The following is a 15,897-nucleotide window of genomic DNA, read 5'->3' as shown; positions in this document are numbered from 1 at the left end:
CTTTTTTTTTTTTTTTAGAGAGAGAGTGCTCATGCATGCATATGCAAGTAGGAGTAGGATGGGGGAGGGGCAGAGGGACAAGGGGAGAAAGAATCTTAAGCAGACTCCATGCCCAGGGCAGAGCCTGAAGTAGGGCTTGATCTCATGACCCTGAGATCATGACCTGACCCGAAATCAAGAGTCAGATGCTTAACTGACTGAGGCATATAGGCGCCCCTCATGAGAGAATTCTTTAGGCTTTGGGAAAGTGTCAAGCTAATGGAGGTGATACAGATTTTCCAAAATTCTTCTTTTGCTTGAAAGATCAAATTTTATCATTGGCATTGCATACTGTCAATTGTTTTTCTTGAATAGGTTTAGTTGGTTCATTTTTGAGAACATGCCTGTCAGATACCCAAGTCTGAATAACCATAGTACATGTCTGTCAGATACCCAAGTCTGAATAACCATAGTTGATTTAATTCCCAACTCAGTCATACACAGGCTTTTTCTTGAGGCAGCCATTGTACTTCAGTATGCAGCAGAAGTGCTTTTGCTTAGTTCCATTTTGTCACACAGGATATTGAAAAGAAATCTACCCAGCGTCAAAATTTAATTAACAATTTTACTGCTTTTCATCAACGACATTCTTAAATGAAGTGAAATGTCCTTTTTCAGAGAAATTTTTGATTTATTTGGTCACTTTCCATTATTATGTTTATTATACTTCAAGTACAGAGGTTGATGTGGAAACTTAAATCCAATGTTACAACACTAGGAGAACAGTAAGTTACTGACGTTTTAGGCACGTCTAAGTTTGGTATCTGGTGAGACAGTCTCTTAAGAGCTAATACAGTTATATTAAGTTCTTGTTTTATTATCTTATAGGTGCTATACTTGGTAGATCAGAAACTCAGGAGTGTATTTTCTATAATGCTAATTGGGAAAGAGATAGAACCAATCGAACTGGTGTTGAACCCTGTTATGGTGACAAAGATAAAAGGCGACATTGTTTTGCTACCTGGAAGAATATTTCTGGTTCCATTGAAATAGTGAAGCAAGGTTGTTGGCTGGATGATATCAACTGTTATGACAGGTAAGGAAACATTTTCTTTTTTATGAGAATGTTGAATAATCCCCCCCACTCCCGTTTTAAAGGGGGAAAGCTCAATGCATGTATTTTCACTTACATGTTTCTTTTAAAGATGGGATTATGAAACCATTATAACATGCTCTAATAACAAGATACATGTTTTAAAGTAATAAGATAAATATGGCATGTTTATATTTTATCTTTGATACACTTTGAATAATCTACCAAGTAGTAAGAACTATAGATAAGAACCATTTTTTCCCCTATGTTATTAGGATGATAAACTTTTTTTTAATGTCAATTTTAAGGAAAAGGGATTTTTAAAATCGCTTTTTAAAAGACAGTATATCAGTTGAAAATCTATCCTGTATCCTCAAAGAGAGTAAAGCTTAATAATAGTATTTAATTTCCTTTTAGTTTCCCTCTTTATGTATCTGGAAGAAATTGATCTTACTGAATTTTTTTCCTTTTTTTTTCTTGCAAAGTAGGCCTTTGTTCTTTACCCCTGAGAGACATTTTAACTTGATGTTCAGAATTAGATCAGTACTAACAGAGTCCTCATAGAAAGCTACATTTTATTCAAAAGATTTTGCTTAAATTGTTTTATCCTGTATTGGAAATAAAATACAGTAGACATGTTATTGACTGCCTGTGATCTTTCTGTAAGGAGTCCCACAGATGTTTGGCTGATCACTTAAACTGCCTGGGCCACAGGATTTCTACTGTGGGTGGGTGCTGATGACTGGCAGGGCTGCAAAGTCCTAGATAAACAGACATTTTGGAGCCAGAAAATACTGATACACTCACGGAACACTGGATACTTGCCTATCCACTTTCAGGGGCCTTAATTGATTACCATGAACCTGTGGTTAATTAGCCATATGCAATTAATAGCAAAATGTGTTGAATAAGCCCATGAAAATGGAATTATGTCAGTTTTTCATAAGAAATTAAAATCTTAGGTATATATTTAGTATTTAGGGTATACTTCTAAATCTCTGAATTTTCCAGGGATTAAATTTCTCTGTAATTACACATTTTAGCTACATTTCTGATTCTTAGCCCATCTATTAATAGTGGTGATCATCAAGTGATATCTGGTATTATGAAAGGTAAGTAGGGCCAGTAGGAAAACAGGATGGAGGTTCCTCAAAAAATTAAAAATAAAACTACCCTATGATCCAGCAGTTCCACTTCTGGGTATTTATCGAGGAAATGAAAATACTAACTTGTAAAAAGATACATGCACCCCTGTGTTTATTGCAGTATTATTTATAATAGCCAATATATGGAAGCAACCTGAATATCTGTTGATGGATAAAGAAAATGTGGTGTGCGGGGCGCCTGAGTGGCGCAGTCCTTAAGCGTCTGCCTTCGGCTCAGGGCATGATCCCTGCGTTATGGGATCGAGCCCCACATCGGGCTCTTCCGCTGTGAGCCTGCTTCTTCCTCTCCCACTCCCCCTGCTTGTGTTCCCTCTCTCGCTGGCTGTCTATCTCTGTCAAATAAATAAATAAAATCTTAAAAAAAAATGTGTGTATACGTGTACACACTGGAATATTAGCCATTAAAAAGAAAGAAATCTTGCCATTTGAGGCAACGTAGGTAGAACTTGAGGGTATTATGCTAAGTGAAATTGGTCATATAGAGAAAGACAAATACCATATGACCTCATTTATATGTGTAGTCTTAAAAAAAAAAAAAAGAAAACAAAAAATAAAATGAACCCAGTTATAAAACAAATCCTGGGGTTGTAAGGTGTAGCATGGCAACTATAGTTAATAAAACTATGTTGTATATTTGAGAGTTGATAAGAGAGTAGATTTTCTTCTTCTTTTTTTTTTTTGGAGAGGGGGCTGGGAGTGGCAGAGAGAGGGAGAGAGTGAGGCTTCATCTCACACACTGAGATTATGAACTGAGCTGAAATCCAGAGTCATACACTTAACTGACTGAGCCATCCAGGTGCCTTGATAAGAAAGTAGATCTTAACAGTTCTCATCACAAGAAAAAAAATTTGTAACTATGTGTGATGTTGGATGTTAACTAGATTATTGTGGTGATCATTTCACAGTATGTACAAATATGAAAATATTTTATACATGAAACTGGTGTAGTGTTATGTCAGTTTTATCTACATAAAAAAACAGTGGGAAGCATTTGGGGGGAAAATCTTTATACAAATTATCTTTTATTAATTAGTTGAAACCAGGGATCCTTGTTCTTTTTGTGGTAAAAACTACGGTTTGTCTCACCTGAAGGATAGTTAAGAAAAAAGAAAAGATTCAAGAAATGTCAAAGTATGGAGGAAAAGACAATGATAAAAAGAATGAAATTGGATAGCAAAAGTACTTTTTGAGTTAATTAGGCTAGGTGCCTAATCATTTTCACCTCCTGTAACTTGAAGCATGATTCTAAATATTAAAAATTTAAATTTATATATTTTTATAACTTGTTAATAAGATTTAGCTTTCAGTTGTCTTTTACTTTCTACTAAATAGATATTGGCGTAGATTTAATTTTAATGTTTGATTTTGTTAAAACAGACTTCTCCCTGAAATTTCTTAAGCTTTCCATCTTAAATTCAACCTTATTATTCTAACAGCCATCACAAAAGTTTGCAGTTTACTCGTAAGATGTCTTTAAATTCACCTGATGTTTATTAGCAGTATTTAAAGTTTTATTTTTATTTTTTTTTTATTTTTATTTATTTTTTTAGCAGGTATAGCTGTTTCTTAGGAGCTGATTAGGATTTGTTCTAGCAGCTAAATCCCTTTCTCTTCAGCTCCCCAATCTAACTCATATCAGTTTTGGAGTTACTAGGTTCTGTATGTTGTTACATATTTTTCTCTACTTGTTGGTTCTCTCAACCCTGTTCATTTTGTTTAGGGAATTTAAATCTACTCCAAAAATGACCACTCTTAATTCTCAAACCTAGCTTGGGTCTCTTTTGTTGAGATAGGTTCTGCCATGAGAGGAACTTGCATCATTTCGTGTGTGAGTATTTATATGTATACATATGTATATATGTATGTATTGATGTGTACACACACATAGGTTTATGTATAGTGTTCAGTTTTTGTATTCATGCAATGGGAAAGCTATATTGTAAGAGAAAGTACTGTCCTAAACCAAATTTCTTCATTAGTTTTATGTTCCTTTTCAAGCTTTTCTAATAATTAAAAAAAAAAAAAAAAAAGATGGTTGCCTCAGATTGATCATTAAAAACCAAATTAAAGCAGTGGTCTCCTGGAGCTAGTGTGATTGCTATAAAAGAGCTGTTTTGTTTTTGTTTTTGATGAGATTTAGTAACAGGATTACTGGAATGTTTCTGGCTTTTAAGAATTGATCTTTGGATATTAATAAAAATCTTGAAGTTGACTAAGAATGACTTTTTCATTATTTTATCTCTGAGAAGAATTTTAGAAAAACACCCATTGTAGATTCAGTTTAATGTTGATTTTAATTATTTCTCCTTTGTTTGTTTATAGGACTGATTGTATAGAAAAAAAAGACAGCCCTGAAGTGTATTTTTGTTGCTGTGAGGGCAATATGTGTAATGAACGGTTTTCTTATTTTCCGGAGATGGAAGTCACACAGCGTAAGTTCACAGGGAATATACAGAGGTCTGTTCAGCTAGTGCACTGAAAACAAAGTATATTTGTGTTGATGGAATAATTTACTCCTGTCTTCTCCTATTCTTATTTTTCTCCTAAGATTTGATACTATATGAAATATTTATTGTGGAATTTTGTAGACCAAATCTGAATTGTTTTTTTCCTTCCGTTTTCCACAGCGACTTCAAACCCAGTTACACCTAAGCCACCCTATTACAACATCCTGCTCTATTCCCTGGTGCCGCTCATGTTAATTGCGGGGATAGTGATCTGTGCGTTCTGGGTGTACAGGCATCATAAGATGGCCTACCCTCCTGTACTTGTTCCAACTCAAGTAAGTTATCGCCTTGTACTGTACGCGGTTTTAAGTTGTATATTTTAAAGAAATATTACTGTGGTGAAACCCACCGGGTTGCTATAAATCATTTTCTTTTGGTGTTACTTTCTGAATGTTTATTGTTATGGCAACTATGGCTAATTTTTCAAATTTACTAACTTGCTATGTCCTAAACTTTTTCTCACTTAGAAATTGAGGTAAAGTAGAACAAAGGGTATTCTGTTCTTTGGACAGTTTTACTGTCACTGTAGGACTTTCAGGTGTGAGATTCACCCTGCTTTGTTTCTTGAGAAGTAATCGATGATGGAGAAGTGATATCATAACCCATTCTTTCCGTTCTATTCTTTCTTCCGTTCCTAAATTTTTATGCCTTTTTCAGGACTACTTGCCAAAATATCCTTTTAACCATAGGGAGGGATTTAGTAAGGTAATCAAGAAAGTGTGGAAAAGAGAGGTTTCACAAAGGCATCAGGAAGATACATCCCAAAAAATGTTTCTGGGAGGAGGAGCAGATGAGCAGTGCTTCTCATCATTTATTATTGGTAGTTCCAAGTGTTGTTTTTGTTTAGTTTTGTTTTTGTTTGGGGTTTTGGGGTTTTGTTTTGTTTTGTTCTGTTTGTAGCAGATCAAGTGTGTATAGACTAAAAGCTTTTTTTTTTTTTAATACCCAAAACTTCTTTAATGCCCTTGATTCTGCCTCTCCTGACCCTGAATATACCTGAAAATGTAGATGTGGTGGGTAACCAGATTAAATTCATGAAATTTTCCTCATTCTTCATCATGTAGACAGTTGGCACTGGTACAGTGGTTTACGGGCTCTTATAGTATAAGTAGTTAATATTCTGCAGGCTGAGGCAAGGTGAAACTGTAGTTACACTTGTTCGAGATACCTTTAAATAGTTTTTACCTTGTTTCTTTTAACTCTTAAGATCAGATTACCTTGGCCTTCTGGATCTCTTGGTTTAACTTTGGTTCTCTAATACCACTAGGATTAATGGTTAAAACATGATAGAAGAATGGTAAAGTCCTATAATTTAATGACCAAAACAACTTCTTCCCTGTAAGCTTTATTTACATAACATACTTCTTTCTCAGTACTTGGAGCGATCTGTTAGCATTGGGTTATTGATCCACATAGTCTTTGTAAGATGTGTATATGGAGAAATAAACCCAAAGGTAGAATATCCTATTCAGTAAATTAGGTAAACAGTTGTGTGCAGCTAAAATATTTTAACTTTTAAACATTAGTAACTAAGTTGTACATTTATTAAAAATTATCTCTGAAAATATTTTTAAAAATAAATAAAAAGTATTTTAAAGTGTTAGTGCCTAATAAATATATGTAATTTATTCCAAATGGCCATAGGATCCACTTTATCTTCTTTTGGTGGTAACTATTTTTTATTTTATTTCTATATTTAGAAGAGAGAGTGTTTAGTACTTAGAGTAGTGTCTGAATTTACCCTGGATTTGTGTTGTGAAAGGAACAAACTGAAAACTAAATTTAAAAATAAATTTGTTGTTTTTTAATAGAACTTTAAAAATGACAATGTACTCTTATAGGTAATATTAATATTTATGTAATATTGGCACAAAGATATGGTTGGACTTTTTTTTAAAGGGCTCAGTAGCTACTTTATTTAGAAATGCTAATTAATTCAAGGGCTTAGACTTTTAAAATGGAAAGATGCAGTTATTATTCATAAAACCAGGAATCTTCAATGAATCCGTGGATTTTAGATATTTGTTGCCATGTTAATGTTACTGTACACATTTATTTAGCACTTGAATTGCTCTGTGATCAATTTTCATACATTGTATGAATTACTGAAAAACAAGAACTAGATTTAAGGTTTTGTGATGGAATGATCTGTAATGATCAAGCTTTGTTAGGAAAAATATAAAACATGCCGAACTATACTTTCTTTCTGTCATAAACTGTGTTGTAGAAGAGGGGTTGTCATCAGTTTGGAGCTTCATGTATGTCATCTCTATGTCTCAAACAGTATAGTGTCGTGGTTTAAGTCTCGTTTTTGGTGAGAGGTTTATACAAAGTAGTTCTGCAACTGCTTAGTGCCCATCTTGTTCCAAAATAATTATTGATAATAACAGCAAGCATTTATTTGAACACTTAGTACTAGGGTACTGGTAAGTTACACATATGTATAAATACACAAGTTTTATAGAAGAATATGTAAAAACATAAAGTACATAATTTTTTCCCGTGATTCTCAATTGTGACTGGTATATAAGGCTCATCTTTAGAATTTGTTAAAAAATACAGACTCCTGGGCCATAGCCCTGTAAGTATGGAGTGGGGCCTGAGATACTATGTTTCTAATAAGTTTTCAGGGTGATTGTGGTGACCATCCAGGTGTGAAAAACACTGATTTCATTTTACCTCACAGGGTTGTTTATGTAGTTTTAATTTCCATTTTATTGATAAAGAAATTGAGACATAGCAAAACTCACAAGTGTCAGAATCTGAACCAAGGACTCCGACACTAAAGCTTTGCTCTTCTTACTGCTTATGCTGTTCTGCCTCTTTTTTTTTTTTTTTCCAGAAAGCTGTTGTCTCTGGTGTTTTAGGTAATTCAGTAAACATCCCTGCCATTTCAAAATCATTCTAATGATTTAGAATCTAATGATTCTAAATTAGGCTAATTTATTTTCCTACTTTGTCTGTTGAAAAGTTTGACCACTAAAATGAGCAGTAATATTACATTGTCTCACAGAGGACAAAAAAGAAAAGTCAGGAATATATACAAGAGCATATTCATGTGTCTTTCATTAAAAAAATTTTTTAGCACATTTTAGAATAAGGTTTATCAGCATGAGTGGGATGTAGGTAAGGATTCCTGTGCCGCTGAGTTGATAGTGCCAATGCCTACTAGTGATTTAAGACTTTGATGAGGGATAGGAGTAGTAAGTAAGGGAGACATACATTTGAAGTTTTAAGGTGATTTCTGTATTTCACTCCATATTCATGTCCCTGTGTTCAAAGCTTAATTCCAAGACTAGTTAGGAAAAGATCTTATATTCTTGTGGATTTCTGAAACATTTTTCCCTCCAAAACTTCAAACACTTAGTGACATGAAATTTTTCATTCCTTTTCTTAGGGAAATTTTTCTTTAAAGCTTTGGCTGAAGGCTGGTTTGTGAATTAACTGGTCTGCTATATGACAGTCTCATTGTGGTAGTATCTTATTGACAAATCTTTCCTACAATAAGAACTATACTTGAAGAGATTTTATAATGAATCTCACAGAGCAAGCTGAAGTTATGTATACTGTGATCATTCGTTGGTCTGATTTCAGTCTTTTATTCTCATTGGGGGATAAAAGATCAGTCTTGTGGCATCCTGGAAGACAAGAGATATCCGCATATATCTTCTTACTAAGCTGATTCTGACAGCTAAATTGTGGGATTCTTTATTTCTAAGACACCAAGTTAGAATTTCTTCTGGTGTTAGTATTTTATTGTGAAGAAATAATGTAAGGATGTACGTGCTTTAAAATCTGGTCTTATGGTTCTTAGTAACCAGTAAAAAATATTAATTCTCAAATCTAGCATAGTTAGAAGCATGGAAAAATAATTTTGATTGTTTTTTTTAAATTGAAGCCATTCTTTTTTCTTTATAACCTATAACTATTATGTTTCTAGCATATGTTTCTAACTATTAGGTTTCTAACATTATAACCTGTAACTCTTATGTTTCTAACACTGTCTTCCTCATCACCCTGGATGAAAGCCTGGGAGACAACTACTACTTTTTGTGGCCCTGTCATTTACCAAGTCCTGTTCATTCACCTTTTCATCCTTCTTGAGCCTATTGTAGTTTTAGGGCATTATTACATCTGAGGCTGAGATTATTTCTGTAATCTTATAGTTGGTCTTCTCTCTCTCTCTCCATCGTATATTGCTGTAGAATAGCATTTTACATGTCTGATTATGTTGCTTCTGTTTTTAAACATAGTTGAGGGGGCTCTCAGTGATCCATAGCAAAGAATACAGAGTTGGGAGTATGACACGGGGGCCTCCATACCTCCATACATTTACCTTTTTATTCTTCCCTTCCATTACACCCTAAGCCATCCGTCATATGCATCTAGAATGGTGTTAGTTATGTACTGTCCTTGAAAGAATTGAGAAAATAGTGCTGAAGTCAGTTTCTGTTTTGTGTAGTTCAGACGGATAACCCCAGTTGAGAGAGGCTGTAGTCATTTGTGTACATGTTCCAATCTCCCACTTGACTGACTGTAAGCTCCTTGAAGACCAGCTGTGTATTGTAGTCACTGCTGTATTCACGCAGTGTTTGTGTGTATAACCGTTCTGTAAGTGATGAATTGTCTAATTTGACTTCGTTGCATTTAGAGTTATACTGAGATGATAATGTAGCATGCCCAGGGATTCATTTAATAAAGAGCTTTAGGGATTAGTTTTAAGATAAATCTAGAGGCCATATTTCTTTAGGGTAAAATAAGTTGAAGTATTCCAGGCTTTCATAAGACAATGCCAGTATTCAGTTCTTCCTGGAATCACAAGCTTGAAGCATCTTTTTAATTTGCATCCCATAGGTCCTTTTCTTTTACCTTTGCTGAAACTGTCTTTCCCCATGTAGGACTTTGCTCTGGTAACCTGCAGTGAGTAAACTGAACACAAACTCGTTTTTCTAGTGCCGGTGAGTCAAGAACAGGAGGGGATGGGTGCCTTGACTCTGTGATTAAGAAGTCTTACTGTGGTTAGAGTTAATGTGGTTTCAATAAAAGTGTTTGCATCGCTCTCAAAACCATATGTGAGCTGAAATTTCCTGTTAATAAGATCTATATTTATGCTGATAAAAATCACTTGATAAGAAAGCGGATTTTAGGGGCTAGAAATTACCTACCTTAAACAAGGTATGAAGTTAACTTCGTGTTCATTTTTAAAGGCTATTTAAGTAGCGCTATAGTGTTGCAGCAGTAATGCCTGCTTACATGACATCAGTCTCTTCAGTTCTTTACATCATGACATTTTGTCTAGATTTTGGTCTGATAAAGAGTTAAGACTTTCAGATGTTTGGGATACTGATTGGGGCATACAAAATAACCCTGCTGACCTTAATATTAAAGTAATAATAGGTTGTCATTTCATGCTATGTCAGATAACTATCCAGTGAGAAACTGAGCCATCTGTGAAAATGCTGTGTAGGATTTCCTGTTGAACATGAGTCTATATATGTACCCGTTTAAAATTAATAAGATACTGAAAGGGTAGCATAGCATCATTCAGCCAAGTCAGTTTAGGAAAGGGTACTGCTTATTTGCAGAGGATGCTGGAGAAATTTACTAAAATTAAATGAGTATTAATATGTTAATACTAAGTTATAATTGCAAAATGAGTATCACATCTATAGAAGCACATCTTGAAATACAGGTTGACTCACTTTCTCTTTCCTTTTAAATTTTTTTTCTTTTTAAGAATTAATTTCAAATACTTGTCTGTTATAAGACAAATTATACAGAAGGAAGTGTGTGCAAAAGAAAGGAGATAGAACCATTTGTTCTTCCTTTTTTTTTTCCTTTATCACTTTCCTGAGATAATCAATTTTAACAGGTTGGTATGTATCCTTTGACACCTTTTTCTAATCTCATTTGTTTGAGTATATGCTTTTTTCCCCCTTTTATAAACTGCAAAATGTTATTTCACAATTAGTTTCTTTTAATTTAACAGTATACTGAGGACAGCTTTTCAGCTCAATACTTTTCAATCTCATTCTGATTAAATGATGTGTTCTTAAGTGAAGTTTAGTGGAGCTTTAATCTAGGCTCATGAAATATCAAAACTTGATGTTGTATTAGCTTAGAGTTGGTGTTAAGTTTCTGCTAAGACCTGGAACCTATCTTTCACAAGTATTTTTAGGTGTCGTGCTTTATTTCAGCGTGTTCAAAGTCTGGTGATACGATGCTCTTGTCTTGCAGTTGATCATCTTGTTGGTTTGTTTTTGTTTTGGATATGCCTAAGAAATAGTGCAGGACTCCTACAAACGTCTCTTTTCTTCTGTGTTCCGTGTGTGATTATTTTTCCTGCAACTTCAATTACAACTTAGTTTTTTGTATACTTCTACACTAATTGTGGGGGGGAAGTGTCATAAACTATTTGTAGACTTGCAGCTTGACAAAAAACTACTCTCTTAGGCGTATATGAGCTGTCTTACTTAATAAATGCATGGACAGGCCCACTTGGAGATTTGCTGAAATTCCGTGTCCAAAAGCAAAAAGGAAAGGAAGGGGAGAAGGAAAAAAAAATTCAAAGCTTTACCCAAAGCTTAAAACTACTGAAAGCTATATATTAAAGTTAATAATGAAAGCACTTTATTTCTAAAGATGACTTCCATTTAATTTTTAAAATCTTGAGTTCTGTTTTCCTTTGGACTCTGGAGGGCCCCATCTTCCAGTTTACAAATGGAACTGATGCCTGTAGAACAGAGTACATAATTTCTCCTTTTTTCTTGTCTGGCGAGGAGAGGAAAGATTGTAAGAAGGGACTTTGCTTTTCTCTCAATTCTTTATTTCCTGGACCTCATTGTAGATCTCTTCCTTCATTCCTAGTTACTTCATCACTGTCAAATCTTTTCTGTTAATCTGAGATAATAAAAGTGAAAGAGCCCATTTGTTAGTGAAAGCTGCTTGTATCACATAGGCTGGTGGGTGTTCGGGTTTGTTTGTGTGGTTTCAGCTCATCCACTGATCTAATGCCTGAGTGCCCGCTTTGTGCCAGGCATCATGCTGCTGGGTAGTGGCGAGCAGCAGAGGGACAGTTCTTGCTGGCCCTTTTGAAGCCCACAGTTAATATGTAAGTGAACAAAAAATAGGTTGGTTGGTTGGTTGTTTGACTTTGCAGCTTGGAAGTGAAAGGTAAAGGTTGTAAGAAAGGAGTTGCTTCAACAATTTTGGTCAGAGGTGGAGGAGAAGAGGAGAAATGTCTGACTCCAGTTCTGTAGTGACTGGAAGCCACACCCGGAGTGCCTGTCTAATGTTAAGTGCTCAAAACATGCTAGCTGTTATTACTAACAGAGTAGCAACTTGAAAATTGTACTCAGAAGGTATCATATTTATTGAAGCCATTGTAAATATGTATTTATATGTCAATACTTTGAAATTAGTGCAATGAAAGATTTCATTTTGAGTACTCTGTCAAGGACTACACAGAGCCCTTTTTTTACACTGATCAATCTTTCCACACCCCATGATACAGGTTCTGTTTTATTAAATCCATTTCATAGATAAGCAAGGCACAGATAGGTTGAAGTGTCTTGGCCTGGTGTCAGTCTGCTGAGTGGTAAAGTCTGGGCATTTAAACCCAAGGATTATTATTCATTGAAGTAATTTTAATAGAATGGCTTATTTCAGTAAATAATTGGGGGGGCATAAAAAACTGAAGTAGGATAAAGGGAGGGATCAGTATATAAATTATATTTAAAAGTTTTTATTGTACATATAGCCTTGTTGATAAACATAACCATTTTATCACATCACAATTTATATAATGGATCCTTTTCCTTTTTTTCAGCTTTACTTGCAGAATACAAATGCTAAAATAAATAAAAATAAAATTTCTTTTACCAAACCTGACGCTTCTGAGCAGTGGCCAGAAGGAGAATGGATATCCCTTACATCTCATTCAGACTTTTAAACCCCATTGCTAGCCACCCTGAGGAGCTACCTTCCTCTTAGGGAACTTACTCAGAATCCTGTTTCATCCACCTTGGTCTGTCTTTGCCTTGCTTTCAGGAGTTAGATGAGAGAAGTGGAGGAAGTAGGAGTTGATATATCACAATGGAATTTTGAAGATCTAATTGGATAGAATGATGGCTGTGCATTTGGCAGTATCAGTATTATTGAATCTGTTAATGTATAATGTCTTGCTCTCCCTAGCTCAGAAGCATTTGTTCTGATATACACACTATATTACTTCTTTATAGATTCTATTTCAGTCCACTTGGCAATAGTCTTTTTTAAAATTAGCAATTGTAAAATTTCTTAGAGCATGAGATAATTAGATGACTAAGATGAGACAAATTCAGAGTTTGTCAGTCTTCAAATACTTTGGGTTGGGGGGGGTCTTTAAATCTTCTTGATCGTCCTAAGAAGATATTTAGTGAGGTATCGAAAAATATATATATATATAAATCTTAAATGGTTTAAATAGTAAATAAGAAAATTTATAGTATATGTCATATATGTTTGTTTATAATATATAAATGAACCAAAATCCGTATTTCTAGAAAGATTTCTTTGTGTTCCTGTTCTATACATCTAACTGCCTACTAAACATTAGCACTTAGATGTCTCCAAGCACTTAACATTCTGTGGTAATGAGCTCTCCAAACCGGGTTCTCAGTAAATAGAACCAGTAACCATTTGGTGGCACAAGTCAGAAATTTAGGGTGTATCCAGTACCATTTTCCCACCTCATCTGTCTCCCTCAAGTACTTACTGCATTTTCAAGGACGCTCTCCTTAGGAAAATCTTCTCTTATTTAACATGCCCGTGGAAGTCCGCTTTCACCTTACAGGTGCTGAAGGTACTGAATTCCTTTGTACTGCTCTTACTTTAAATTACGCATTCATCAGTATGGTGTCTTTGACTAGTCTTCCTTCCCCCACACTACAGTAAGCACCATGAGAACCTGGGTAGTCAGTGCCTGGCACAACTAGGCACTCAGTAAAGATTTGTTGAGTGAATGGAGAAGTTCTATTCATTCTTTTTTGATGTTTGGCAATATAGTTAAATTTCTTTACCCCTTAAGGAATAAGCACAAGTCTCTTTCTCAAACAGCAGCCTAATCACTTGACATTAAAGTGCTGATTTGGTTTTCAGTGTTATCTCCAGTTATAGCACATGATACTCAAGTTTCATTTTCCATGTTGTGAATACAGATGGTTTATTTGGTTACTTTTTATCTATGTATTTCAATGATTTAATTTTTTTGGATTCTTTTTTGACCCTTTTATTTTGTAACATAGTTTACACATTGAGGCCTGTTCTTGGCGTCTCTTGTTTAGCTTGATCATTCTCTGACTTACTCTGATGTTCATTTGTTGGGAAGTATATTGAGCAGAGATACCCTTTTTGGTAAGATGCATGGATAGCACCTACTTGCATAGTGTTATAGTGGCAGGTTTATCTCTGCAGTACCTGTAATGGAAACAAAACCTGAGAGATACGTAGGCCTTGGGAACCTGAAGTCTAGCTATTCATTTGGCATGTATTTCTTTCAAGGGATGAATTTTACTCTGGAGTACTGATGAGATGTTTTGATAGTAGGATTAGCTAAGCCTTTTAGATGAATTATAAATAATCCTGAATCATTATCACAAGAGAAAATCAAGAAGGAAGCAAAACTAGTTAAACTAATAGTACAGATAAAGGAGTTATCAAATTTTTTTTGTCAGTGCTATTCTCTGTATAAATATTGTAGAAATACTGGAAATGGCAGATATACTCAATGATTGGAGGGATTTGAAGCCTCCTTTTGCATTGGTGACAGTCTTTCTCTTAATTTTAAATTTAGGCCCTATTTTAGGATGACTGGGAAAATGAAAATCTTGTTCTCTATCAGTATCTGAGTGTCCTCAGACTGAAAAATATGTATGGATACTTGTTCCCAGGGCCACCACTTCTTGACTTCTTCACTCTTGATGTGGCTAGTAAGTCAGCAATGGGCCTGGCCTGTCACTATATTCTACTTAATTCTCATTTTTTAATTCTTCCCATCTTATTTTCTTACCCTAGTATATTATGTTGCACACACAAAGACACTAGAAACATTCTTCTATTACGATTCTACTATCTTCCATGAAAAGGGAGTGAGGCAGTTCAGGAAATAGGAGATTTTAGAGATTCTTAAAACAACTGCGAGAGTGTGGGCCGAGGAACTTATTCTAGTTACATAAAAATTTCTTCTCTGCTGCTTCTAGTTTTTGTTAAAGGCAATACTGCCCTCTGGTGTCCAGAAGCCAATTGCAACGCATATTTTCTTAATTAAATTGCTCATTTTACTCTTCCAGTTTAGACTTTAGAACTTCTTAGAAAAACAAGTAACAATTATTTAAGATTCGGTGTAGTTTATTTGCTAGCTTGAAGTTCATTGGATCAGGTAATTTGGGCTCATACTAGACTCGTCTATATAATAATGCCCCTCATCTGAAAGGTAATACCCAAGTTTTTGTTTGTTTGATATTGCTTTCCTCTCTTTATAAGGAAAGTGTTCCCAATTCTCATTTTAAAAATATGATACATTGGATCATTGCCAACTTTTAAAAAGCTAAATCATTTTTCTCCTTCCTTCACTTTTGTAACTGATGTGTCATTTTTCATTTCATTCTGGATATAAATCGTAATTTCTTTTGCCTGTGTTTTTTCTTCACAAGCACGCCTTTCATATAATGATAGAGGTAAGATGCATCGATGTTTGTTTTATGGTTGTGGACTTTTTGTGGACGCATATTAACATTTTGTTCTTAGATTTTTGTTGTTGTTGTCGCTTTATTGTGCATCCTTTATAAATTTATGTTATGAATTTTGTTTTTACCACTCTTAGTATTAAAAACATGATTGATTTGCTACCGTAATAGTTTGGTTTTCAAGGAGTTGTTAACCGCATTTATACTTTCCTGGGTTGGAATGTAGAAACAACTGTTTTTAGTTGATGAGATGTTAACACCTAATGGCTAGTATGTCACTAGCTTAAATGTCAGCAAATGCTGGCATTTTTACCAGGAGCTGACTTTCTGGTGAAACCCATTATCCTTTAATGTGAAATCGGTATTTTCAGATAGTTTCTTTCATCCTTAGCCTCCTCATCAAACGGGCTAGCAGGAGAAGTATAAGT

The 15,897-nt window shown here is 34.7% G+C and overlaps 1 protein-coding gene across 1 annotated transcript in view; it reads left to right on the top strand.

Moving 5' to 3' along the window:
* The window catches only part of ACVR2A (activin A receptor type 2A), an 83,800-nt gene that overhangs the window by 48,413 nt on the left and 19,490 nt on the right, over nucleotides 1-15,897 (top strand). Inside the window, exons 3-5 of the mRNA XM_040645157.1 lie at nucleotides 868-1,075; nucleotides 4,561-4,670; nucleotides 4,866-5,020. Of these exons, the coding sequence (XP_040501091.1) occupies nucleotides 868-1,075; nucleotides 4,561-4,670; nucleotides 4,866-5,020 (473 nt within the window). The remainder of the gene's footprint in view (nucleotides 1-867; nucleotides 1,076-4,560; nucleotides 4,671-4,865; nucleotides 5,021-15,897) is intronic.

This window comes from Ursus maritimus, unplaced genomic scaffold (genome assembly GCF_017311325.1).
Source record: "Ursus maritimus isolate PB19 unplaced genomic scaffold, ASM1731132v1 scaffold_1, whole genome shotgun sequence".
Lineage (NCBI taxonomy): Eukaryota > Metazoa > Chordata > Mammalia > Carnivora > Ursidae > Ursus > Ursus maritimus.
This window is presented reverse-complemented; position numbering and strand designations above follow the sequence as displayed.